We start from the raw sequence: 24,609 nt of genomic DNA, 5'->3' as shown, positions 1-24,609 counted from the left end.
CGGCCGGGAGAAGAGCACGAGTGAAGAAATGATGTCTGAGATACTGTCTAATGGGCCTCATCTCTTCTCACACGTGCAGGCTCATTTTTCTTCACCATCTCTCTGTCTATCTAAACCACATTTAAAGAGGAATCTATGTTTATATCCTTTTTTCTTTAAAATCGAGACTGGAGAGGAAATTAATTGACTATGACTTATTTTTTTTATTATTTTACAATGATTTAAAAATGTAAATACATTAATAATCTAATAAATGTTAAAATATTTTAATATAAAATTATTAATAATCGCTATAAATTATGCTCACATGAATAACAAAATAGATAGCAGTGTTATTTTAGTATAATCGAGATACTATTATTTTTTATTACTGTTTTGAAGCTATTTTATTTTAAGTTTTTATTTTTATATTTTCTGTTTAATTATGGTTAATTTTAGTTTGTAATTTTTAGTTTTTTGTCTTTTTTATAGTTTTTTTTTTTTTAGTACATGAATCTAAATTATATTACAATTAATTAAATAAAAAGTGTGTGTATATATATATATATATATGTGTGTGTGTGTGTGTGTGTGTGTGTGTGTGTGTGTGTGTGTTAACATTTATTTTATTTATGTTTTAGTTTGTTATGTAACTATAATAATAATAATTTGCCTGTTTCTACTATAAGTCTAGAACCAAAAATTTCATATACCTCATTAGAAGGATGGCACTTTATATCACTATAGAATCTAAAGAACTGGTTATCAATCTGATGGAAGTATTCAAAGTTACCTGACAAAATAAACTCAGAGACATTGCAATCTCCAAAACAGCTGAGCCTGATGAAATGTTTCCCATGTGGCTTTTAAATGTATAAGGATGGCAAAGGACAGTCAATGTCAGTGTACTGTATGATGCTGAAATACAACTGAAGGTCAGTCCAATTATCTGTAATGGAGCCCCTCCTTTGCGAGATGCCCACCTCTCCAAAATATTAACAGGCCCTTGCATGAATATGAATTACAGTGAGGGTGGGTTGGACAGGGTGATCCTGTCCAGTTCCTATCAGAGCGCACACAAGCATCCCAATGTCAAGTCGAGGGGAGAGGACACTGTCTTCATTAAGTTATAGGGTGCGTTTGGTGGACGATGGGGCGCATTTACATGAGAAATGAGAGAGGAGGGAAGCATTTACATCCTAATCACTCGTTCACTTATCTCATTCAGACAGAGTGAGATAGAGCTCTGATGAGACCAGGGTCATGATTAGAATGCATTAAGCATTCATTTAGAAAAATCAGAGACAGAGATGTGTGCGAATCACACTCGTATATGCTAGTTGTTCTATTTTCCCGGCAGTGATTTGCTGATTGTACCATTCGGGCACCCATCAGGGGGCTAATGCAACAGAAATGACAAGGCAAATGATGTTCGATAAATGGGGGAATTTTATGATTTTTTAAAAGGATTTTATAATTTCACTCTCCTAAAGGGATACTCCACCCTAAAATGAAAATTTTGTCATTAATCACTTAACCCCATGTCCCATTAACCCCCCCCCAAAAAATTAAAAAGTCTTTGTTAAAAATATTATTAATTATTCATTTGAATTATATTTACATTATGACTGATAAATAATATAGATATTGATAATGTTTTGGTTGTTTAGTATTAGGTTCTAATATGTACACTTTAAGTACTAACATGCACCTTAAAGGTACCAAAATGGACCCTTTAGGTACAAATATGTACCTTTTGAAAAGGTACTGCCCCAGTGATGGCTTTTGTACCTTTATTTCTGAGAAGTTGCCCCTTATGCATGTGCCTTTCCTTTGGCGTATTTGCTATATCTTTGCTGTTTTATATACAAATGTAAAAAAAAAAAAAAAAAATGTAATTAATTTATTAATTAATAATAGTAATTTTAATTTGTAAATAAAAAATATTTGTAATTTTAGTTAAATATTTGTATTTCATTTTTTTGTTGTTGTTGCTGATTAAAAACCTGTTAAAACCGAATATCTACCACTTTTAAAAAATTTTTTATAAAAACATAAATAATACATTTGATTTAATTTTATTTAGGCATTAAAAAAAAATTGTGAAGACCCAAGACTCTTAAGGGGAGACACTAAGTTTGAGATTTGGGGCTTTTTGATTTTCCATACAGTTTTTTCAGACTAGTGGAGTAAAAAAAACATCCAAAAGACACTGTTTATTTTATAGCACTTTATCTATTTGTGCCAACAGATTTCAATTACAATGCATATTTTCAAAGGCCATTTTCTCAAAATGAGTTTTTCTCCTAAACTAAGCCATAAATCTCAGCTTCTGTAGGACACACCAAGCTTTACATTTTTATTCCTGTCTATATCCTCAAGGTTTTTACAGAGGGATTTGTTCATATATACTTTACTTGATTGTACAACATCTGAATCACTCCGAAATTGTGAAAATATAGTTTTATGTCTGTTCTAAGCATTTTCTTAATTTTGGAGTGACAAAAAATGAAAAACTCTGTAAAAGCTTTTTTTATAATATGTCTAATATGTCAAAAAATGTAAACAAGAATTTTGAAACTAACATCCTCCAGTGTTTTGATTTTTGTCCCAGAAATGTATACAATTAGTACATATTTCTAAACCTAACATTTCAGAAAACTTGTTATACAAAAAATTTTTTTGCAATTATCAATGTAATAAATCAGCTGGGTAAGTAAGGCAATGATTAATCATTGACCTTAAACATATCATCCAGTAATGAGGCATTTTCGCCAACCTGGCAACATCGAACAACAATATAACACTTTCTTCAATAACAGCTTGTTTGTTTATAATGCAGCGCAACCAGACTTTTCTGACTCTCTTCCAGACATTTTCTCATTTAATTTTTATTTATTTGTTTGACAGCCATTGTTCTTGAAATAGCACTAATGTTAATATGTTTGTCTCACAGTGAATTATGTCTCTTAGACTGACTTAAGTGGAGCTAGATCAGCAGTTTCAGCAGTTCTTGAAAGAGCTATTGTTGACAGTCTCTACTATTGACAGTTTACTGTTTTAATTATGTTTAAGATTGTTTTAAATATGTTTATATTGCAAATTATTGTATAAATCTTCTATATACTGTGCATTAATTGAAAGACAACATACAGTAAAATATTGTTGAGGTCAGTATTAAACCCTATGCTGTTGTGTGTTTATTAACTTTTTTTCCAGTCTGTCACTAATGACTCTTGTCGATTTGGGCACCAGCGTCAGGCGCCCTAGTGTTCTTGACAGCTTGGGAAAAGCACCTGTCAAGCCTCTGAAGACGGTCTCAGCGTCTGTGCCCTGGTGGCAGGATGATAATGACATTGAAGAGGCACCAGGTGAGTGCTGCTGTTACCTCGGTCAAAAAGGAGCTTAGCTGAATTCTCTTTGGTCTGGGTTTGAAACCCAAAAGTTTACAGTTCACGCCTTGCAAAGTTTCTGAGATCCACTAACAACTTTTTGCCTTTGAGCAAGTCTCCTTATTCCAGATTTCCAGGGGATGCATGCTCTTCTTGTATTGTTTATTGTGAGTATCTTTTAATGGGGGAAGTCGTGGCCTAATGGTTAGAGGGTTGGACTCCCAATCGAAGGGTTGTGAGTTCTAGTCTCGGGCCGGATGGAATTGTGGGTGGGGGGAGTGCATGAACAGCTCTCTCTCCACCTTCAATACCATGACTTAGGTGCCCTTGAGCAAGGAATCGAACCCCCAACTGCTCCCCGGGCGCCGCAGCATAAATGGCTGCCCACTGCTCTGGGTGTGTGCTCACTGTGTGTGTGTGTGTTCACTGCTCTGTGTGTGTGCATTTCGGATGGGTTAAATGCAGAGCACAAATTCATACTTGGCTGAATGTCACTTCACTTCACTTCACTCACAAAAGTGTCTAACAATAATACTGGGGGTTTAAGCAACAAATATTGTAATTTAGCATTTGTCCACTTGAGGGCAGCAAGCACAAAGCAGTAGACAAAATAATTTATGCAAAATCAGCTGAAGACTCGGATGTGTCATCACATCAGGGATTCCCAAATGCAGCTATGAACTGCACTGCATTGGTTTCTAAAGAACTTGTTCAATTTATTAATTTTAGTTTTCTGAATTGAATAGTTAATTAGATCTGTTGTTGTTTTATGTTGCTGTTATATAAAGGGTATTATATAACTCAAAATTCTAGATATGAACTGATGCATGTGTTTTTTTTAATATATGTTTAGACCTGATATAATCTGCACCTGTTGTTAGTCATATTGGCAGCCTAATTGCTTCAGCGATGGTGGAGTTGCTGTTTTCTCATTATTCTCAGCTCTTAACAGGCTTGTTTTGTTTTTGGGCGGATTTGGGATTCCCAGCGCCTTTGCATTTGCTTGCATGTTAAATTAACTTTGAATTTAGTCATTTAGCAGATGTTTATATCTAAACTGACTTACAAATGAGGAACATAAAGCAATTTATCATAGGTGCTATCAACACCTAACACAAAATATTGTTGGAAAGTATATTGAATGTCACAAGTGCATTTATATCTAAACAACAGTAAATCAGCGTGGCATAATAGAAATATACCTAAACTAATTATTATAAATTGTTCTGCCATCAATTCCGCCAATTCCAGTGACTAAGGTGTTGTTTACTACATGAACACATTATTTGTTTCTTATTAATTATAAATTATTCTGTTATCCTGAATTTGATGAGTCCTGATATTTTGAGGCTCAGCAATAGCTTTGTATATCCTCCCAATGCATCTAGTTTTCTGTTACACAAGTTTTGTATAGACAATGTTCTGTCTCAGCAGTAAACAGCAAGTATTGTCTGATGAATAGCAATATTTAGTTTTAGTTCACTTTTCCTTTAACTTCTGAAGTGCTGTTCACAGTGTAATTTGCTGTTATTACTGTTCAGCGTTTCAATGGATGAAAACGTCTGTCCCGCAGGGACATCAAGCTGTAGTAATCCTCTCTTTCTTTGTATCTGACATAATCATCCTGTCTGTGCTTTCTCTTTTTTTATCCTGCTTTTTTCTTTTTTCATCACTTCTGCAGAAAAAGCCACTAAATGCCATTTTGCTAAAATTAAAAAATCACAAGCTATGAACATCCAGACAGAGAAAAAGCCCTCAATTGCGTACATTTTATTAATCATAAATCAGTGATGTACATTAAGGTGGAGTGTGTTTTTTGTGTGATTTTTGTCGCAAATAACATAATTGCAATTCATATATATATATATATATATATATATATATATATATATATATATATATATATGTATATATGTCGTGCATTTTATTCACACCTGAAAACAACTAATCTAGATTAGCAAGCTAAAGCCTCAAGTGTCATTTTGATTTTACTGATTGTTGTATGACTTTTAAAGTCTTATTTGGTAGCATCTACCTGTTTTATGAACTTCTTTCGTGTTTGTTTTTTCTTCCTTTGTTCGTCCCTACAAGCCCTTGATAGGGTGAGCCAGCTGTCCAATCAGAGGTCATCCCCTAACATAAGTCCTGAACATGATGCAGTAGATGAGATCGTAGCTACTCTTTAGAAGAGCAAAGGATCTCAGAGGAAGACCCTCACTGTGCACCAACTCCAGCACCTGATAACTATTCCAGTACATCAGAACACAAGAGTCCCATTCGCACTGGTTACGATGAGTTGTCTGTGGAAAGCAATGCTAGTGATTCAGTAAACAGATAAGATGGTATCTTTTGGTGTCTTTAGATTGTTATTTAGATTTCTAACATGTTTTGTGGAGGTGTACTTAACATTGTTGTTATTTGTTTTTATTCATAATTTAGTCGAATGCATCATTCTGTGCAATAATAAAGCACAGCAGACCAGGGGTGTTGTTTTGGTTATATGTAATTGTAGCTGCAGTGTTTACAGCACCAGTTGTTGCTGTAAACATATCCTTTGAATTTTGCCTGTTTGTAGAACATGTACTGTGCCAGTTAGTAATTTCTATGAACTCTAGTTAATTGAATATGTGCTGCTCAGAATGATAATGTGCCACGCAGAGGGCCAGTATATCAAACAGCGGATTTAGCCATAATAATGTCCTTCTATTTTTAAAGAAGTCTGATAAACTGTGTAGACATTCTTTTATATGTTTTGGCCATTTGGAATTCTCCGAAATGCACGTCACTGAGTTGCATCTATTCAGTGGCTAGTGATACAAAAGGCTGTTCTGGATAGTTTGATTTATCTGAAGTGTAACGAAAAGACAATAACATTTATGGTATGTGGCACTTTTTGCCAGGCAAGCCTTAACATGAAACCCGCAGGGCAAGCGGAAAAGAGGCAGGCCAAGAAACACATGGCGTCGAGAACTGGAGGCAGATATAAAGAACATGAATATTACCTGGAACCAACTAGAGAAGAGACCCCAGGACAGAGACTCTTGGAGATCCCTAATTGGCGGCCTATGCCCCAAAAGGTAAAGAAGTAAGCACTTTTTAAACAAAGCCTGGTGTGGATAAATGGCCTATTTAATACTTACAACATTCATTGACTCGTAGAGATGTCATTAACTGGAAAGTCGTTCCTGTAGTCTCTGAGGAAGACGCCATCCATTAAGTGGACGAAGAACAGCCGAAGGAGCTATTCTTGGAGGATGAAGGGAATAGAGACCAAGTCATATTTAGTAGAGACAGTCTTGAGACTGAAGGTCAGTCTCTTTAACTATTTCATAACATTTATCATCACTCTCTTTGTTTGAACTGCACCATCTGTAATTGCTTCTTTAAAGATTCTGTGATGATGTCTGGTATGGTACCAAGTGCAGGTGCTCTAGGGCTGGACACATTGGATGAGGATGAGAATGCCAGGTTTTATCCAACCTGAAGAAAGCTGTGACTTAGAGCCTAATGGATTGCATGAATGCTTTTAGTGAAGGAGTATTTGCATATGTCCCTTCTTTAGATTTAGTTTCACTGTGTTCTTTTCAGAGGAGAAGAAATGGATTCAATACATGAGGAAGAACAGGGAAAGAATAAAGACTCTGCTGGTAAGAGCATAGAGAATAAGAATTTGAAAGGGTTGTGTTTTGTTGTTATTGCTTTCTAAAGCACTAAAACACCCGTATATTGCTTCTATGTCAGCATCTCCTGCACATAGTGAAGATTTTGAGAAATAGGCCAGTGAGAAAAGTGAAGAGGTGCTTCAAAAGAAGGTGAATATAAATTTTCAATGCACTTAATGTGCCCTGCCTTAAAAACTGGTGAATTTAATAATGCATGGAAACAAATGCAGGTCTATCTGTATTTTGCATCATATGCTGGGTGAAAAATATAGAGTTAATATTAAGCAATATTTAAAGAGTGCTGGACAGTTAATTAAAATATAAACAAAACAAATATTTTCAACTATGACAAAATTGCTTTTCAACAATAAAACCCGCAAAAGAACACAATTTAATGGTGCAATAAGTAAATTATATAACATATTTTTCGGACTAAAAGTTGCACCTGAGTATAAGTCGCATCAGTCCAAAATTACGTCATGACGTGGAAAAAAAACATATATAAGTCGCACTGGACTATAAGTCGCATTTATTTAGACCCAAGAACCAAGAGAAAAACAGCCGGTGATTTTTTTCTTGGTTCAATTCTCTTTGTTCATGTCAAATTAATTTTGATAAATAAGTCGCACCTGACTATAAGTCGCAGGACCAGCCAAACTATGAAAAAAAGTGTATTCTACATTGGATCAGTCTCATTGGGGGCTGCTGGGGACTTTAGTAGAAAAAAAATGTGATTTTTTTTATTACTACATTTAAAGTTTTAGGTAGAGAAAAAAAATTACAAAAATTATATATATATATATATATATATATAGCACATGCTATTTTGAATTTCAGGTCCTGGTTTTAGGAATCAAATATTCAAACTAATTTGCACACCTTAAAAGGTGTGCCCTAAACCTAAACCTGTAAAAAAATAAAATAAACATAAATATCTAAGGCCCTAATTTTAGAAATTTCCTGGTCTTCTTCTTTTCAGAAACCTGAAAGACATCAGATGCTGGCCAAAGGTAAACAGCAGATTACAATTTAAATGCATAATTTTTTGAATGTTCAGATCAGGAGGTGAAATGCTGTTCTTACTGTATGTCCCAGTGTCACTGCATGACTCTCTAAATTCCACGGATGGAGCATTGCCTTCTGCAGTTCCCAGTGTGGCAACGAGGAAAGAAAAGTGACCCAACACCAAGCAAACAGAGACAACTGCACTGGAACCTACAGGTTTGAGAGCCTGTTTATATTGTTAAGGTAAACTTCCAACAAGTGATTTGACACATTCTCTCCTCCATATCTTGAAAGTTCAGTGGTACGTTCAGAGTGGAGGGAGTGAGACTGAGACGCTGCAGGAGGCGTCAGGCAGCTCAGCAGCTCAGCAGGGGAGTGTGAGGACAAACAAGCGGAGGGCAGCAGGACTCCTCTCTCTCTCTCTCTACACTTCAACCTGCCTCCACAGTGGAGTCAGGTCAGACTCAGCACCTAGCTCATTGTTGCCAGTCACTGTGAGCATGTCTGCACTTTAAACCTTTTGATTTGCTGCTTTTCCACCACAAATGTTTCAAGTTGGGCTGGAAATTGAAGAATGTGTCCGGCTAGCTGGCTCTAAACAAATCTATTTTGGGCGAGGATGTCACAACGACTATTTTTCCTGAAATCTCGCTATAGGTCTGTCACTGAATGTAGGAGGTGACAGACTAAACTCCTAACTCTGGCATTTCTTTCTTTTTTCCTCTCACAAGTTTTGGTGTGCCTCGCTTTTGGTAGAAAATCCATGTAAAGCTTGCCAAAGTAAGAACAGTTGTGTTCTTTTTGTAAATATTTAGCGCGAAAGAGCTATAAATTATGGCATTATTAAGATCAGCGACATTAGAAGCACTATTTCTAAATTTAAGATCACATTAATACTTTTATTCAGAAAGGAAAGCATTTCATTGCAGAGATGGGGACTCGAGTTTGAGACTCGGACTCGAGTGCGACTTAAGTCGCACAAACAGTAGGTGTGTTCGACATCGGCTGCGGCTGGATGCAACCGATCGGCGAGAGTAGCCGCGTGCAGGTGGGGAGGAGCTGCAAGCGGAGATATGAAGCCGGACACGTTGTGGCTCCCGTAGTTTGCTGCAATTACGTCAGTCATGGCAGATCACGTGGCGATTGCTTACTTGATCGCGTTTAAATGTGTGTATAAGTGGTGTTTTGAAAAAAAAAAAAAAAAAAAAGTGGTGTTTTGGAAGGGTGCCTTCCAAAACAAGATACCATATTGGATATATACTTTATCAGTATGACATGGGTGTTTCTGCTTATACAAAATGATAAAAGTAACCTATAAAAAAATTCCCTGGTGGGTATGTGTTTTTCAAGAAGGTTTCAGCAACAAGATTTACAGTGCCCTCCTGCTGAGCTTTTTAACATTTTAAACATAACACCACTGATTTTCATATACAGAAAAGCACAATTCTGTTGGATTTATATTGTGATTTAGACCAACTATTTGAAAGTGAACAGTGTTGTCAAGTTGTTAAGTTGAAGTTACAGCAAGTTGTTAGCAGTTTGCTAACCACATGCAGGTGAAGTATAAACACAGCTAAATAAACTAGAGAATATGAAGAAACCAAACAAATGGAGGAACATAATGTATTATGTATCATTTGTATAGGAGCATTTATGACCACATTAGATTGTATGCTTTTTAGATTAACATTTTAGTTCTTAAAAATGCTCATTTGAATAGGTTATGCTGCTGAATACTGTAAAAGGTCTGTATAAAAAAGAAAGTCATGCAAAATAAACATACACAAACTTTATATTAACAATAAAGTAAATACAGTAAAACAATATTTAATAAATATGATTTATAAGATGAAGACGACATAAAAACGTATTGAACTGTTTTTAAAGTCCATATGAGAATTTCTGAAACTGAAGCCGACTCGCAATAAACTTGAAACGCACGTCATCGGTGTCATCAGTGAATCCAGCCAATCGTGGATCAGTTGTGTCGTCATCAGAACCTGTGCAGCCGCTCTTCAGAAGCTGCGCTGGCTGAGTTCTCCGGCTACTCTCGAATCGCTCTCGTGGTACTTTGACGGCACACGTCACAGTCACGTGGCGTCAGCGCTGTATCAAGTCGGACAAAATTTCTAACCGGCATGCACTGCTTCAAGTCAGCAGACGATCGGTTTGCGCAAAACTGCATGAAGTCGAACAAGCCTAGTGACTTCAGACTCGACTTGAGACTCGTCCTCGAAAGACTTCAGACTCGACTCGGACTCGAGCTCCGGGACTCGTGAACAATGTTAATTTTTAGTAAACGTCAGATGAGCTCGCTGTTAGAGTTGTGACGTTCGCGAACGAACCGATTCTTTTGAACGGCTCATAAACATGAACGATGGGAGCCGAGTCACGGCTGGAGGGGAGCCGTTCTTTCTGTCGCTCTTTTTTCCTATGCGTGTTTCAGAGCGCGTGTTTCATACAGATGCACACAAATGAGCTCCTCCGCGAGACAGAACAGTTATAGGGGGAGGGGCGCACCCAGCGCAGGCCAACCCTTTATAGCGTGATGATATTAGTTATTAGTTGTGCACGCATCCTTCACGTGAGTACTCCAGTGGAAAAAAACCTGCGTGCCTCTGTCATTGGGTAGGAGCGGAGCCATGACGTTTTGCACAGATATTCATTGCAGCCCACTTTGTTATTGTTCATTGACTTGAAGGGGCTGATGTCCTATTTGCAAAGTTTACAGTAGTAATAGTATGTAGACATTTCCATTTTATTTATTCTAATTTTATCTACTTTAAATATTTTTGGTTCTCTATCAAAATGTTCTTGTGTGATAACAATGTTCTTGTGTTGAAGTGTTTGTAGTAAAAGCTGTTTTGCACAGAAATTCATTGCAGCCGGCTTTGTTTTTGATGTTTATTTGTGAGTAGGTATTGTATGAATAACATAAGTCAGCGTAGCTTTGTTCATTCTTAAGCCAGACAAGAGGTGTGCGGCTATACAGCCAGGACAGACAGAAGGCCATTACTGAATTCATAAATGCAAAATACAGATATTAACTTAAAAGTATAGCATTCTTGGTGTTTTTGTCATGTTGCAATAGCCTGTTTACACTGATTATATACCAAAATCAAAGTTGATATTGTATGCTAATAGATAGAGCTGTCATAATAACATATTACATGCTTTGAATTCCTTATATATATCTATGCAGTGTTCTAAGCAGCTTGGATGGGTCGCTGTACGTGATGCAACATTTATTATAACCAGAGACTTAATATAATAAAGAGACTTGAGACTTGACTTGGACTCTAGCTCAGAGACTTGAGACTTGACTTGGACTCTAACTCAGAGACTTGAGACTTGACTTGGACTCTAGCTCAGAGACTTGAGACTTGACTTGGACTCTAGCTCAGAGACTTGTGAGCATCTCTGTTTCATTGATCTAAAAGTGAGAGAAAAGATATTTGCAATATTAGAAAACATCAAATAAATGCTGTTCTTTTGAACTTTTAATTTCTTAATCCTAAAATGAGTATCATGGATTGTACAAAAACATTAAGCAGCACAACTGTTTTCAACATTAATAATAAGAAATTATATTTTTGAGCACCAATTCAGTGCATTAAAAGGATTTGTAAACAATGATGTGACATTGAAAACTGGAGTAATGGCTGCTGAAATTCCAGACAGAGTAGGATGGATTCATAACGTCATCCAATTTTTTATTGTAACATATAATAACTTCATCCCTGCTATGACTCTTTCTCATTTTGTTAGTTATTTGAAGGGGTCATATGATGTGATTTCAATTCAAATTTTCCTTTCTCCTTGGAGGGTTACAAGCTTTTGGTACATAAAGAAGATCTTTAAAGTTGCAAAACCTAAAGTCTCAAACCCAAATAGATATTCTTTATGAAAGTTAAGACTCATCCATGCCCCCTAAAACAGCTCATTTAAACACGCCCCCACATGTTTACGTAACGATGTGGGAAGATTTGCATAAGACCAACCAAATGTTCACGCAAAGAAACGATGCATAACCTTTGATTCTCGCTGTTGCCTTTGGCGCCATAGTCGTGGAGGCACTGTTTTGTGTTTGGCCTTCCAAAAGAGGATATAACTAGAATCAGTGTTTAAGTGGTATTTACAACACTGTTTCAGAACAGTTCAACCCAAATATTGAGAAGTGTGCTGCACATTTTATGGAGGACTGTTTCCTGATCCTGGTAGACAAGACTACACTGCAATGCTTGTTGTTTGTCGTTTCTCCAATCACAAATGCAGACATGGTTTTCTGTTTACGCAGCGCGATGCATGCAACGCGTAATAACAACGTATAAATCATTTTATTCCATAATTATGTCCCCACTGGATGCAACAAATGGCTCGTTTGCAATGGGTTTTATTGTTTTTGTCTTGTAGCGCCTGTGTTCTGACTGGGACACCAATCCCAGTATAGCAATGGTCGTAACATTTCCGTCACACGCTTGAGGTGTTCTGCCAATCACCACGCACTTGATAGCTGGCCAATCAGTGTACACCTTGCTTTTTTAGAACGATAAGCTTTGTAAAACTCAACGTGTTTCAGAAAGGCGGTGGAATAGTGGAGAAACAATAATGTACAGTATGTGGAAAATAATGTGTTTGTTTTTTACCTTAAACCACATAAACACATTCTAAATAAAGCCTACAACGGAAAACTGGCTAGAGTGTGACTTCAGCCATATTGACATTTTTGGTCACCAGGCTCTTGTCACTCATTTATGCAACCACGATTTATCCAATGTTGAGGAATTGATGCGGTCGATTGGACCAGACTCTGGATTCACACATGGCTTCTCTCTCTAGCCCTTAACTAGTTACCTTCACACACTATGAGTCACATATTCTCATTTCAGCAGCTTTAGAACTATTTGTCATACAGTGAGGCTCTGCCTCAAGGCAGTGAGAATCATAGTCCATTAAGGATGACTTCAGACGAGATCCCTTTCAGTTTTGCGAATGAGGGCTGTGGAGGGGGAAATGCAGCTAGTCTTAAAGGACAGAAACATCCAGCCTCTCTTCAATACACTCAGAAGAGCATCGCTGAGGAGATCAAATGGCTAATGCAGGAACAGGACAGCTCCTCTGTGGAACTACCTCCTGTCAAACCCAAGAAGCACCAGGTTAGAGACACTGCTATTATGAGTCATTTGCCTCATGAATTTAATCCATAAATTAGATCCTGTAATTTCTGGGGTTTTGAGAAATGAAAATAGAAAAATAGATGCACCTACTCTGCAAAGTAAATGACGTATAATTTAACTACTTGGCTTCTTTATTCACATAAAATTTAATAATCACATAATGAAGATTATAATGGAATATTAACCTCTCTTTCTCGGGTTCCTGCCAGAACCAATATGATTGCATCAGCTTACTCTTGTACAATGGTGATGATTCACATCTTACTCCTGTTCCATCAGCAAAGGACAGAATACCTGAGAGCAGGCCATTACCCAGAGCAACCGCACCCAGCAGAACTCCCCATCTCCTCCAACACAGAGGAAAGCTCAGAACTAAAACAAAACATAAAGGCAGTCAAACAGTCAAAGGTACCTGGGTTAACTTCACCAAAACTGTCATGTTCTACCCCAAACTTAAAAGATACAAAAAAATGTATATAAATAATAATTTAATCCAAACTAAATTCTGCATATGTGAAATTACTTTTATTTTTTATTATCATTTATTTGATAAAATTATATTAAATGTTCATGACAGGTGACATAGCTTAAATACAGAAAAGAAAAGAAAAACTTGTTAATTAAATGCAAACATTTATATATAAGTATATACTAAGGCTGTCAGTCATTTAGCCAGTTAATTACTGTACCTCAAATTTAGATGCATTAATAAATTCAATCACCAAAATAAATAATTATTCAATTATTACATTTATTATTATATATTACAGTAATGAGAATTTAGGGGGGAATTAATATAAAAGATAATCTAATAAATATTCTCAATTGTTATAAAACATTTAATGAAAAAATTATATTAAATGGATTTTCTTTTTTCTTGAATTTTTTTCGGGTAAAGATGACTTTTTAATTCACAGCCATATTTGCTTGGTTGGTAATAAATGGTCCTCTTTACTTTTTTGCATGTATTGCAGGTTAAGACACAAGTTTAAGACTAAGCAGTGAACTGGTTGCATCCTTGCAGTCCTTTGTTACATTCCCACAGCATCGGGTTGAAGCTAGCAGTCTACAGGATAACATCACTCCTCGAGCAGACAGGAACACACCCATAGCAATGACAGGAATCAGAGCATTGGTTCAAATCCCCAGGCTCACTAACTTCCTGTTCTGTTCGTCTGTCAGCATCAGGTGATTCAAGCGAAGATGGATGGTGGTTTGACCTTTCAGCAGGAGCGCTCATCACTGGAGCGCTTCCTTCTGCAGCTCGCGCAAAAAGAGAGAGAGCTGCATCTAAGGGAAGAACAATTACGAGAGGTGCAAAATCAAGACCTTGCAGCACTCACAGAGTGTTAAAGAGGTGAGTCCCTGTTTATCTGTAAAACTTACATAATATATTCAGAAATGTAAAATATATATATAAGAAAGTTTTGTTCTTTGGGGAATCATTTTCCTAGGCTCTACATCACCGGTGGGTAATTTTGTGTGTTCAGACTTTGTACGACCCTAGGGATCTGTCCATTTTACTACTTTATAAATGCTGCTGACAGAGAACTTAAAAAACACTCAAGTTCATCTATTTTCATGGCCTATTTATCCAGCCTTAAAGCACATATGAACTTATTTCTTGTTAAAAGTCAATACCTCTCCTTTATGTGAATGTGGGGAAATTTGTATGTTTGCCACAATAAGTGCGTTTGGTAAAAAGGAAAGCTCCTTGCGGGTGTATGCTTTGATAAATCAATCATAATGTCTACAGCAAACATATATATGTGGCTGCTCTGCCTATGGTGTGTGTGTGTTCACTGCTGTATGTGTTTGCATTTAAATGGGTTAAATGCAGAGCACAAATTCAGAGTATGGGTCACTTCACACTTCACTATATTTGGTGTTTTTGTTGCACTAGCAAATAATGACCCTTGGATTCATCAGTAAATTAACTTAAAACAGGACATGGGGGCACGCAGCATTTTATTGCCCCATCTGGTGAAATATGTTGACAATGATTATTGACAACAGATATAAGAAAGAGTTGATTTGTGACTTATATGTGTTGTTGTCAAATGCTACCATAAATGTATGAGGTTAAGGGCACAATGGTTATGATTCACAGCTCACTCCTTACTGAGCCACTTAAACTACACCATGCGACCTTAAATTGTTAAATAACCACCTAGTAATTTTTTTTAATCTAATCAGGCTTATTTAAGATAATCATAACCATTATTTACTTTAATTGTTCACTTTACATAATTGTAATTCAGAATAAAAAAAAAACTTAAAGCATGAACTTAAAGGCCATTTTCCCCACAACCTTGGTATTGCCAGTGCATTACTCTACTGTTTAAGATACAGAAATTCACTTTCTAATGCAGTAGTGCATTATATAAATGCTCCATACTTTACAAGTTATCTCTCTTGGGAGGTTTTCTGAATATGATCTGAGAGAACCAAAAGCTATGTTCATATAACTCAAAATGTTTTTTGGCAGGTTACCAGCTTCAAAGGAGGTGATGAAATTGTTCCTCCAGATTTAGAATAAGGAGAGTATAAATGTTTTCATCTTTCTTTGTGTGAAATAAACCTGACATTTTTTACTGACATAAACAAAAAAAATACACTTAAATCATTAATCATAATTATTTTCATTACAGTTAGCTGCCATAGTGAAATCATTGCGATATACAGCCATATTAAACTGTAACAAAATGTTTTTTCACTACAAAAACAGTTGTTGCACAAACACATGATGACTGTTTGTTTTGTAAGCAGTTCATTTACATGAACCTGTCTAAATGAACCGGCTTAATGAATTGAACTTACCAAAGCTATTTGAGATAGACTGAGAGGAAGATAGCATATATGTAGCAATGTAGGAAAAAAAGAAAAATTGCGTTGAATAGAAGAAGAAAAAAACGTAACCATTTCCATGCTTTGAAAAATAAATTTTAGTTAGTAGTATTGGTATGTAGTTACTGCATCCAGAAACCTTTGCAGACTCTGCCTAAAATCTGAGCAAGCAATTCATCACAGTTCTGAACTGTTCAGTGTTAATTCTATAGCTACACCATGCTGAGGAGGCCAGTAACAAATGAAAGTGGACTTTTGGTGAAGCTTGGGACCCTGTGACTTAAGTGAAACTCAAGCTGATAGAGAAAGAGATGAAGAAACAGGAGATTCTGATTCAGGGTTACCATCAGGTAAGTCACTCTCTCTCTGTCTCTGCTCATTTTTTCACATCCATTAGAATGAAGCATGCTGAAACAAGGCCCTTGTGACATGCATTCATTATATATAGGTTTCATTTTCTTATCCCTTTTCCTGGATTTTTCTTATGGTGAGGTCTTACAAATGTCAGTGAATGGTACAATACAAAACTCAATCATTCTCTCATTTTTTAGAATCATTTTATGGCATTTCAGTATAATGAGGCATGTAATTAAACACACTTCTTTTAAAATGACACTATTACCTCTATTACTGGAATTTAGAATAACGATGATCATTACTTCTCTCATTTCCTGTAATTACAGAAGAACTCATGGCCTTTCCAGAAACCAAATCCAATTAATTCTTATCTGGAACTATATTCAGTGTAATACATGCACTGAATATATTTGCATTTTGGTCATTAGTATTCATATGCTCCAAATAGGTTCGGCGTAAAAACACATCTGAAACTTCTTTCTGATGATTTTAACAATAAAGGAGAATGAGAAGCTTTATCTGCAAATGAAAGCGCTCCAAGCTCAAAGCAAACAAAACGAGGAGGCTTTGTTCATGGAGAACCAGAGACTTCTCACTGAGCTGGCCTTCACCAGGTCAGTGCTCTAAAAGTGTGTTGGTAGAGTGATATAATACATATCACAGCGGGGTTTTACTATTCATGCTGTTCTTTGCAGCAGCTGTTATAAAAGCAATGCATACTCAATTCCCAGGGACCAACTGAACATGAAGATTATTCAAAGAACCATCGGAGGGAGAAGCATTTCTGACCAAAGCTTCAACATTGCAGAGTTGACCAGTCAGCAGTACATAAAATTATCAGTTCTGTTCCCAAAATCTAATAAGCCACATTTTAAATGCACTCATCTCCTGATACAAAAGTTTTTGAATGTAGAAAAAGGAGCAGCGACTGCAAGACAAGATCCGCTGGCTAAAACAAGCCCTGCATGTAGACATGGAGATGGTGAGGAAAGGGCGAGACTCTACATCAAGTAGAACTTCAGTTTTGGAAGTGTTATGCGGTAGTCCATTTTCAGTGATGTAATTGTCATCTTGATGCCAACAATCATCTGGATGTATCTGCCAGGTGATAAAGGTTTCGAACTAAAGATGCTCCAGGAGAAACATCGGGAGGAAGTCACAGAGCTGAAGAAGAGACTGTAGTGGTATGCTGAGAACCAGGAACTACTAGACAAAGATGCAGCCAGACTCTGAGCTGCCACCGCTGAGAAGGTGGAAAAGCTAAAAATGGAGGTCAGCAGGAGAGCCAATGAGCAACAAAGAAAGGCAAAAGAGAGAGCGAGCGAAGCTAAAAGAATCCAGACCTGGAACGACAGGTCAAACACAGCCTCTCCACATATTTTTGTTGTCTCATTCTGCAGGTACTGCTCATTCGGGGCACGTTCTTTTTGTGCTCTATTTCCTGAGGTGGAATTATCCAACCGTGTCTGTGAGTAACAGACCATCTGCCTGAATAGTCAGCTTTCCAAGCACTTTCTGCTTGCCACATCCTCTTCATGTTACAACTCCTTTCTTAGACAGATATGGATCATCTGGATGACTAAATTAGTAGCTTTGTATACAACTGGCTCAACGGTTAGTGTACTCTCACTATTCTCTTTGAGTCGTGTTGTTCATGTAGGTTTCGAGCCTGGCTTGCAATATTTCCCAAACCATTCAAATGTTCCTGTTTCTGTCTACTGTATCTATCCAATAATTAAATAATACTATAAATAATCATGAATTGATTTCACTCATGTTCCCATTTCCTGTCTGAGCTCAAGCAGATGGAAGAGCTCTTGAGACGCAGTCATCCAAACTCCCTGCCATCCCTGATCTTGGCCGCTTCATCTACCGCCACAGAAAATAATGGATGAGATGTTTGTCCCCCAACTGCCCCTCATTCCAACCAGACAGCAGCTCTGTGGAGAGACATGTCCATCAATTGGTGGCGGAGCTAGAAGGCTGCAATGAAGCAGCCACACACAGGCTCAGAACCATGGAACAACAGTATCACAGAATCAAAGTGCTCATTTCAGATTCAGTATTGAATAGAGCAAAAGGAATTTAGTTTAAAAGCACTGACTGTTCAGTCAATAGTACAATATATAGGATCAAAACAAGTTTGAACTATTGGGACATGGTGCCCCAGAGCCCACGGACTGAAGGACACTGTTTCCGTTCTTAATTAGTAATGGAAAAAAACACTCAAACTACTTCTCTTTTTTCCAAGCATGTTTTTTTACCAGAGCTCACAGGTGGATCAATCTATTTCTGGCAAATAAGTTTGCAGAGAAAATTAGGTTTCTATTTAAAGTCCCAAGTGGACAGGGCTTTGAGTGTGCTGTAAGAATGGCATCATTTCCCGCTGTTTGTCCATATGAATGGTGGAAATAGAAACTGCCATGAGAACGGCATATAAGACTTGGCGATAAATTGCATAATTACTATGTATCTGCTGATTTAAACTACTGTTCAAAGGTTCAGGGACATTACCCAAGCGGCATTTGGGCACAGCCAAAAAAACTTTCCCGGCTACCCAAGATGAGTAAGACTACCAAAATGTCTCAATTCAGAAGCAGAATTCTGAGCAGCTAACTTCGGTCAAGGCTTGGCATCATAAAGAGATTGAACACCTTTTGGCTTGCCATGCCCTTGAGCATTCCTCCTCCTCTGTCACTGAACTCACCAATCAAGTGAACACACAGGAGGTCGGTCACTCCAACAGTTCTGTTTATATGGCTTTGCACATCAATTTGGTGCTAATTGTTGCCTTGGCATGGTACTCGAAACATCAGGCCACGGGTTTGTTTGCTAAGAATAAATTTGCATAATTCTAAGTCGCTTTGGATAAAGGCTGTATGTAATGAATCTTTGAATTCTGAATTTCTCTATGCAGATCACAGTGCAGCATTTACAGGGGCTAGTAAAGGAGCTCCAGAGAGCCAAAGATGCTCTGGCTGTGTCTAAGATCAGAGAGGAAACCCTGCAAAATCAGGTAGTGAGACTTTGTAGTGATCACTTTGTTTCCATCTTTCTCTCTATTATTTCCTGTTATGTGTATGCCAATAGCTCTCTAAGCTTCTGGAAGAGGTGAAACAGGCCAAAGAAGCTCACAGTCCTGAACTTAGACACTTCACTAGCCTGAAGCAGAAGATTCAGCTTTGTCATCACAGCAATAAATAACATATCAAAACATACAACATTTTACAATATTACTGTATTTTAGGTAAATAAATGCAGCCTTGATGCACATGAGTGATTTCTGTAAAAGAAGAAAAGAAGAAAAAAACTAAAAATTCTGTCTGACCCGAAACTTCTTAATGTGTACTAATACAGTATCTTATAGTTTCACACACATGGACTGTAAACAGTAAGCACACGTCTAGTTTTCTGGTGATGTACAGTATATATAGTTGTTTATAATGGATCTCAACGGCAGTCTGTTGATTGACATCCTCTGCACTATTATCGAGTACACTGCTGTCATGTGCCGTTTCCAGGTTATTGCAGACACAAGGCGAGTGGTGGAACAGGAGCAGCCGGGTGAGGTGAAGCGCTGGAAGAGACTCGCTGTAGTCAGTCCCGTCCATGAACACAGCCACACATACCTGCCCCTCCGATCCTGAGCTGTGTTTGCCCCTCTCAGAACAGTCCAGGATGTGCGCATACATATTTCTATGACTCTGGCTGGCAGAATTCCTGTGACAGCACTAATCATTGTTCGGCTAATTTTGTGGAAATATTTATAATTATATATTGTAAAGATTATTTCATTATTGTCAAGGAACATGCAGGGTGTGTAACATCAAATTTGGCGTTAGTAATTGCAGCACATATCCCAATGTTATTTTGTATTAAAGTTAATTATTATTTGGACATTAGGTCTCGTTTTCCTGCTTCATTGATTTTACACCATCCGCTTGAGCAGAATCCAGAAAACCTGAACAAACAGCAGTAAAATTGTTGTTGATACACCACCCACATAAGAGTTATAAAAAATGTTGGATTAAAAAGCTCAACGTAAAAGTACGTTTACACAACAAATACTGCAGACGTCATTATTTATTGCCCGCCTTAGTGCTGGGCTCAAAGGACATGGTCTGAATGCTAATAAACTACTAAAAGAACATAAATTACATGAGTGGCTGGAGATGGTGCTGCTGTGTTGTGTGATTGATAAGAGCTGACCAGCATGCATCACTGTTTATAAACACCAAGGGTCCTGACATAATAGAATTTATTTGAGCACATATTATACGTTTGAGGAGAGTTCGTGGAGTATAATGCATTTTAAGCGGCAAATTTACTTACATTTGTAAAATCACAAAATAGAAAGTGTATTAGTGATCCTATTAGTGATTAGTGAATAATTATGGGTAATGTAGTAATAATAATAATGTCCTGAGTTTTTAAAGTATTAAAACATTGTATGGGATCAACAAAATTCCACACTATATACTACAATAGTATTTTTAACCTTTTTATATATATATATATATATATTTCATAAAGAGATAAGTGGTGCTTTCTCGTGCTAAATGTATCTCCTGAGTGTTCTCAGTGGTTGCCAGGACATTGCTAAGAGGTCACTAAGGTTTTCTGAGTAGTTGCTAGGGAGCAACATTCTGAAAAAGTCTCTATAATGTTCTGGACTCTACGTATGGTCCATCAACGTACGTCTATTTGGTTTTTCACCTGTCAAATGTCAGATCAAAAAGTAATAACACATGCTTTCATTGAGATTTATTCTTAGGGTTGGAGATTTATATGAAAGTTTCACCACAAGGAGATTTGCACTCAATTTTATTGGCATAAAGGTGTTCAAATAAACATGAGACAGAACTGAATATTTGATTGCTCTGGCAGTTCAGGCAGCTGTGACAATTACAGAGAGTTAGTATGCAAGTATACTGCAGATATTCTGCAGAAAGCCACTGATTCAGCTTTCAAGTGCAGACAGCGAACTATTTTCTACTCAGGCATTTGCTCACAGGACAGGCCTAGAGAACCAGGCAGTGCAATACCAAATTGCTGCAATTTTGCCATTAGGCTACATAAGTACAATGCTGGATTTGAAAAAAAAAAAAACATCCTCCAACTGCACATCAAGAGATTTTCTTTAATCATGCTGATAGTAGAAATGAAGTATGTCATCAAGACATAGTTCCCACAACCAGAAACAACATCCTTGATTTCATTGTTGTAGTTTTTTCTATAAATATTTAGCTTTTTCTAAACACAGACTTCCCAACAGTCTTTCAGCTTGCTGTCACTGCTGTCAAGAACACATTCGCCAAATCCCATTCGTGCATTCCCATCTTTCTTTTATCTCTAAGACTGACATCATGCATCACTATAGACCCCATGTCAGAAAATAGCTCAGCCTTAAAGCTCAGACTGCGAAAGCAGAGCTTTTGAAGCAAGACACCACCACTCTCCATTTTCAGAGATCATGGGCTGAGTCGAAAACAATAATGATGCCATGATGAGTGCATAAAGGCCATCTTCAAACTGGAGGTTTAGTCAATGATATGATGGGTACAGCGTGGGCGGTCCTCCTCCATTATGATCGGTGGATCGCCCAGTAGTAAATCTTCATCCCCCAATGCAGAGCTCAGTTCTGAGTTCACAAAGTTGGGGATGTTAAAATGCGCCAGGAGCGCCGCCTCTCTTTCTGCTCTGGTCTCCATGACCATGCTTTGCACGACTAGCCCGACCGTTTCCACCTGGTCTCTGGAGGTGCTGCTGCCTGTACATCCGTGGCCAGCACCAGCAGTGGCCCTGCCTCCTTCTCGCTCTTCTTCATTAATGTAACACTGAAAAAAAGACCGGGATTCTTCCAGCAATGGGCGAGAGAGACCTGTCCGGGCATCCACCTCACATCGGCGACCCAGACCCTCGGCGCAGCTTGTGAGACGTATTCGCTTCTCGTAAGGCTCCGCAGCCCTGTGGGATTGAGACAGGAGCGTTGAACTCAAAACCTCATCAGCAGGTTAAAACAGCTTTATTTCCCTTTTCTAACAGAGGTGAAATGAGCATCGTTGCTTCTGGTGTGTGGGAGTACCCTCATCTTATATTACATCCTCCATCTGTGTGTGTGTGTGTGTGTGTGTGTGTGTGTGAGACATATTCCTATCCTCTCTTTTCAATGATCTTGAGTGTAAGAGGTTTCTGCTGGTCTGTGTTAATGGATGACTCACATCTATAGAGCAGTTTAATTAAAAGAGCACTAAACAGACTGTCAGCCCGGCCCCTGAGATACGCACCTGCTCCATTAGACCAGAGGATGGGGACTAATAGTGCTTTACTAATTTAACTGAGTGTAATTATATACAATAAACAATAAACGCAGTTAAAATTATTTGTCCAATACATTTGAATGTACAAAGAGGGCATTACTGAAGACTAATTTGCTTTGAAATTAATTCTGGCTAGCTACCAGAACACAGACAGAGATAATTGGTGTTTTTGTGCATGTGCATGCATATTGGGTGCATTTGTGCACATTAATAAACATGAACATGATTATAGCAGTGCCTATATTTTTATGAAGGTTAAAGTTGCCAGACTTTTCCTGCTGATTGGACCAAGATTTCAGACTGTTGTTGGTTTAATCAAAGTTTCCTGAAAAGATTCTTTGTTGGTCTAAAGGAGTGTTAAATCAGAGACACCGACCTAGCAGAGAACTAATGAGAGTGAGGGAGGCCGCAAACACGCACAAACACTCACACACAGAGCTCTCTCTGAAGCCAAGGATAATGAGACATCTAGGCGGCCAAAGTGCAGGCAGCGGGAAACAGAAAAACCATGCTGGTTCGGTACAGTACATTGTGATTGTGGTGCAGATGTGAGAGAGGTGAACTAACCTATTGGGAATTTACACTGTCTGTACTTTAGTTTAGTCTGTTCTGTCCTTGTTACAAAGCCTGATAAACAACTGGTATTTCACAGATTTTAGAATATATACTTACTCTGGGTGTGGAGCTCCTGTTTTGGTCAGAAGAGTCAGAACAAAAAACATAAAAATGACAAAAACTGCTAGACCCACCCAAAAGCCGATCACGATGGAATCTGCAGGAAGAAACAAATCTGAGTGATGTAAAAATGCAACAGATTTTGTTTTTGTTTGGGTTGTTTTTGCTGTCTCTACTTACATTACGGCGCACAATAGACAATCATGCAAATGTTAATGAAAATATATTTGAAAAATGTATATGTAAATATAATAGTTTATAGCTACACTGTACTGTATATATTATGACATTGAAACAGGAATTATTATTATTATTTTTTTTATTTTTTTGCTGTCTCTACTCACATTACAGCACACAGCACTGTAATAGACAATCATGCAAATGTTTATGAAAATATATAAAAAAATGTATGTGTAAATATAATAGTCTATAGCTACACTGTACTGTATATTATGACATTGAAACAGCAGTGACGTCTCTAGCATGCAACATGCAACCTTGTCAGTTAAAAATCTATAAACAAATATATATATAAATATAGCATGCTAGAGATGACAATGCTGTTTTAATGTCTTAATATATACATTGTAGCTATAAACTATTATATTTACGCATACATTTTAAAATATATTTTCATAAACATTTGCATGATTGTCGATTACCGTGCTGTGTGCCGGATAAAGTTTTTAATGTAAGTATGCTTCTTATAGTATTTTACCATTGTCCCACAGTTAACACAAAGATGACAAACTGGATAAAACACATGAAGCTATAATGGATTAAATGCAGCAAACAGACTTACATCGATGTGCTTTGAGTCCCTCAAAAGACACTGGATCTTCGTCGTCGTAGTATTCGTAGCTCCATTCATAATTGTGATTTGGCATACTAGTGCTGTTTAAATGCTGGAACCTCGGCATCTTAAATCACAGATCAAAACTGATCCCAGCGCTTAGGGGAAAGAAACATCACAGTTTCTGACAGAAGTCAGTGCGCGCGGTCCACGCAACACAATCATCTGCTGCATTAAGAGCTGAGAACACAAGCGGCTGTTTTAACACCGATACTGCCAATGAATTCATCCTTATCCTGCGATCATCTCACGTCTGCGTGCTCCAAGGCAAAAGACAAAGACACAGATGTGGTGTAGGTGGGCGTTCTCTAAGTATCACGGTTACTCGTGAGGTCTTCAGTG

The 24,609-nt window shown here is 37.5% G+C and overlaps 2 protein-coding genes, 1 long non-coding RNA gene and 1 pseudogene across 6 annotated transcripts; 3 read left to right on the top strand and 1 right to left on the bottom strand.

Moving 5' to 3' along the window:
- The first annotated feature begins 6,283 nt into the window (after positions 1 to 6,283).
- LOC113059474 (centrosomal protein of 162 kDa-like) lies at positions 6,284 to 8,916 on the top strand (annotated as a pseudogene).
- Positions 8,917 to 12,508: 3,592 nt separating this feature from the next.
- On the top strand, positions 12,509 to 14,566 carry LOC113059767 (centrosomal protein of 162 kDa-like). Its single transcript, XM_026228340.1, has 3 exons — positions 12,509 to 13,194; positions 13,495 to 13,623; positions 14,190 to 14,566. The coding sequence occupies exons 1-3, from the start codon at positions 12,997 to 12,999 to the stop codon at positions 14,205 to 14,207; spliced, it is 345 nt and encodes a 114-aa protein (XP_026084125.1). The 5' UTR covers positions 12,509 to 12,996; the 3' UTR covers positions 14,208 to 14,566.
- A 173-nt stretch (positions 14,567 to 14,739) lies between these two features.
- On the top strand, positions 14,740 to 20,316 carry LOC113059769 (uncharacterized). 4 transcript variants are annotated; one of them, XR_003278146.1, is made up of 7 exons: positions 14,740 to 16,412; positions 16,868 to 17,033; positions 17,151 to 17,236; positions 17,333 to 18,033; positions 18,216 to 19,242; positions 19,337 to 19,435; positions 19,941 to 20,316. It is a non-coding gene; the product is annotated as an uncharacterized LOC113059769 (long non-coding RNA). The 4 variants fall into 4 exon arrangements; XR_003278147.1 differs by having other exon boundaries at positions 17,151 to 17,243; positions 17,333 to 17,887; XR_003278145.1 differs by having other exon boundaries at positions 17,151 to 17,243.
- A 912-nt stretch (positions 20,317 to 21,228) lies between these two features.
- Positions 21,229 to 24,609, bottom strand: LOC113059614 (melanocortin-2 receptor accessory protein 2A-like). The gene is made up of 3 exons (XM_026228160.1): positions 24,217 to 24,609; positions 23,412 to 23,511; positions 21,229 to 22,386 (listed from the first exon to the last, which is right to left on the bottom strand). The coding sequence occupies exons 1-3, from the start codon at positions 24,332 to 24,334 to the stop codon at positions 21,960 to 21,962; spliced, it is 645 nt and encodes a 214-aa protein (XP_026083945.1). The 5' UTR covers positions 24,335 to 24,609; the 3' UTR covers positions 21,229 to 21,959.

This window comes from Carassius auratus, chromosome 41 (genome assembly GCF_003368295.1).
Source record: "Carassius auratus strain Wakin chromosome 41, ASM336829v1, whole genome shotgun sequence".
Lineage (NCBI taxonomy): Eukaryota > Metazoa > Chordata > Actinopteri > Cypriniformes > Cyprinidae > Carassius > Carassius auratus.
The sequence above is the reverse complement of the archived record's forward strand: the minus strand, read 5'-3'. Positions and strand labels throughout refer to the sequence as shown.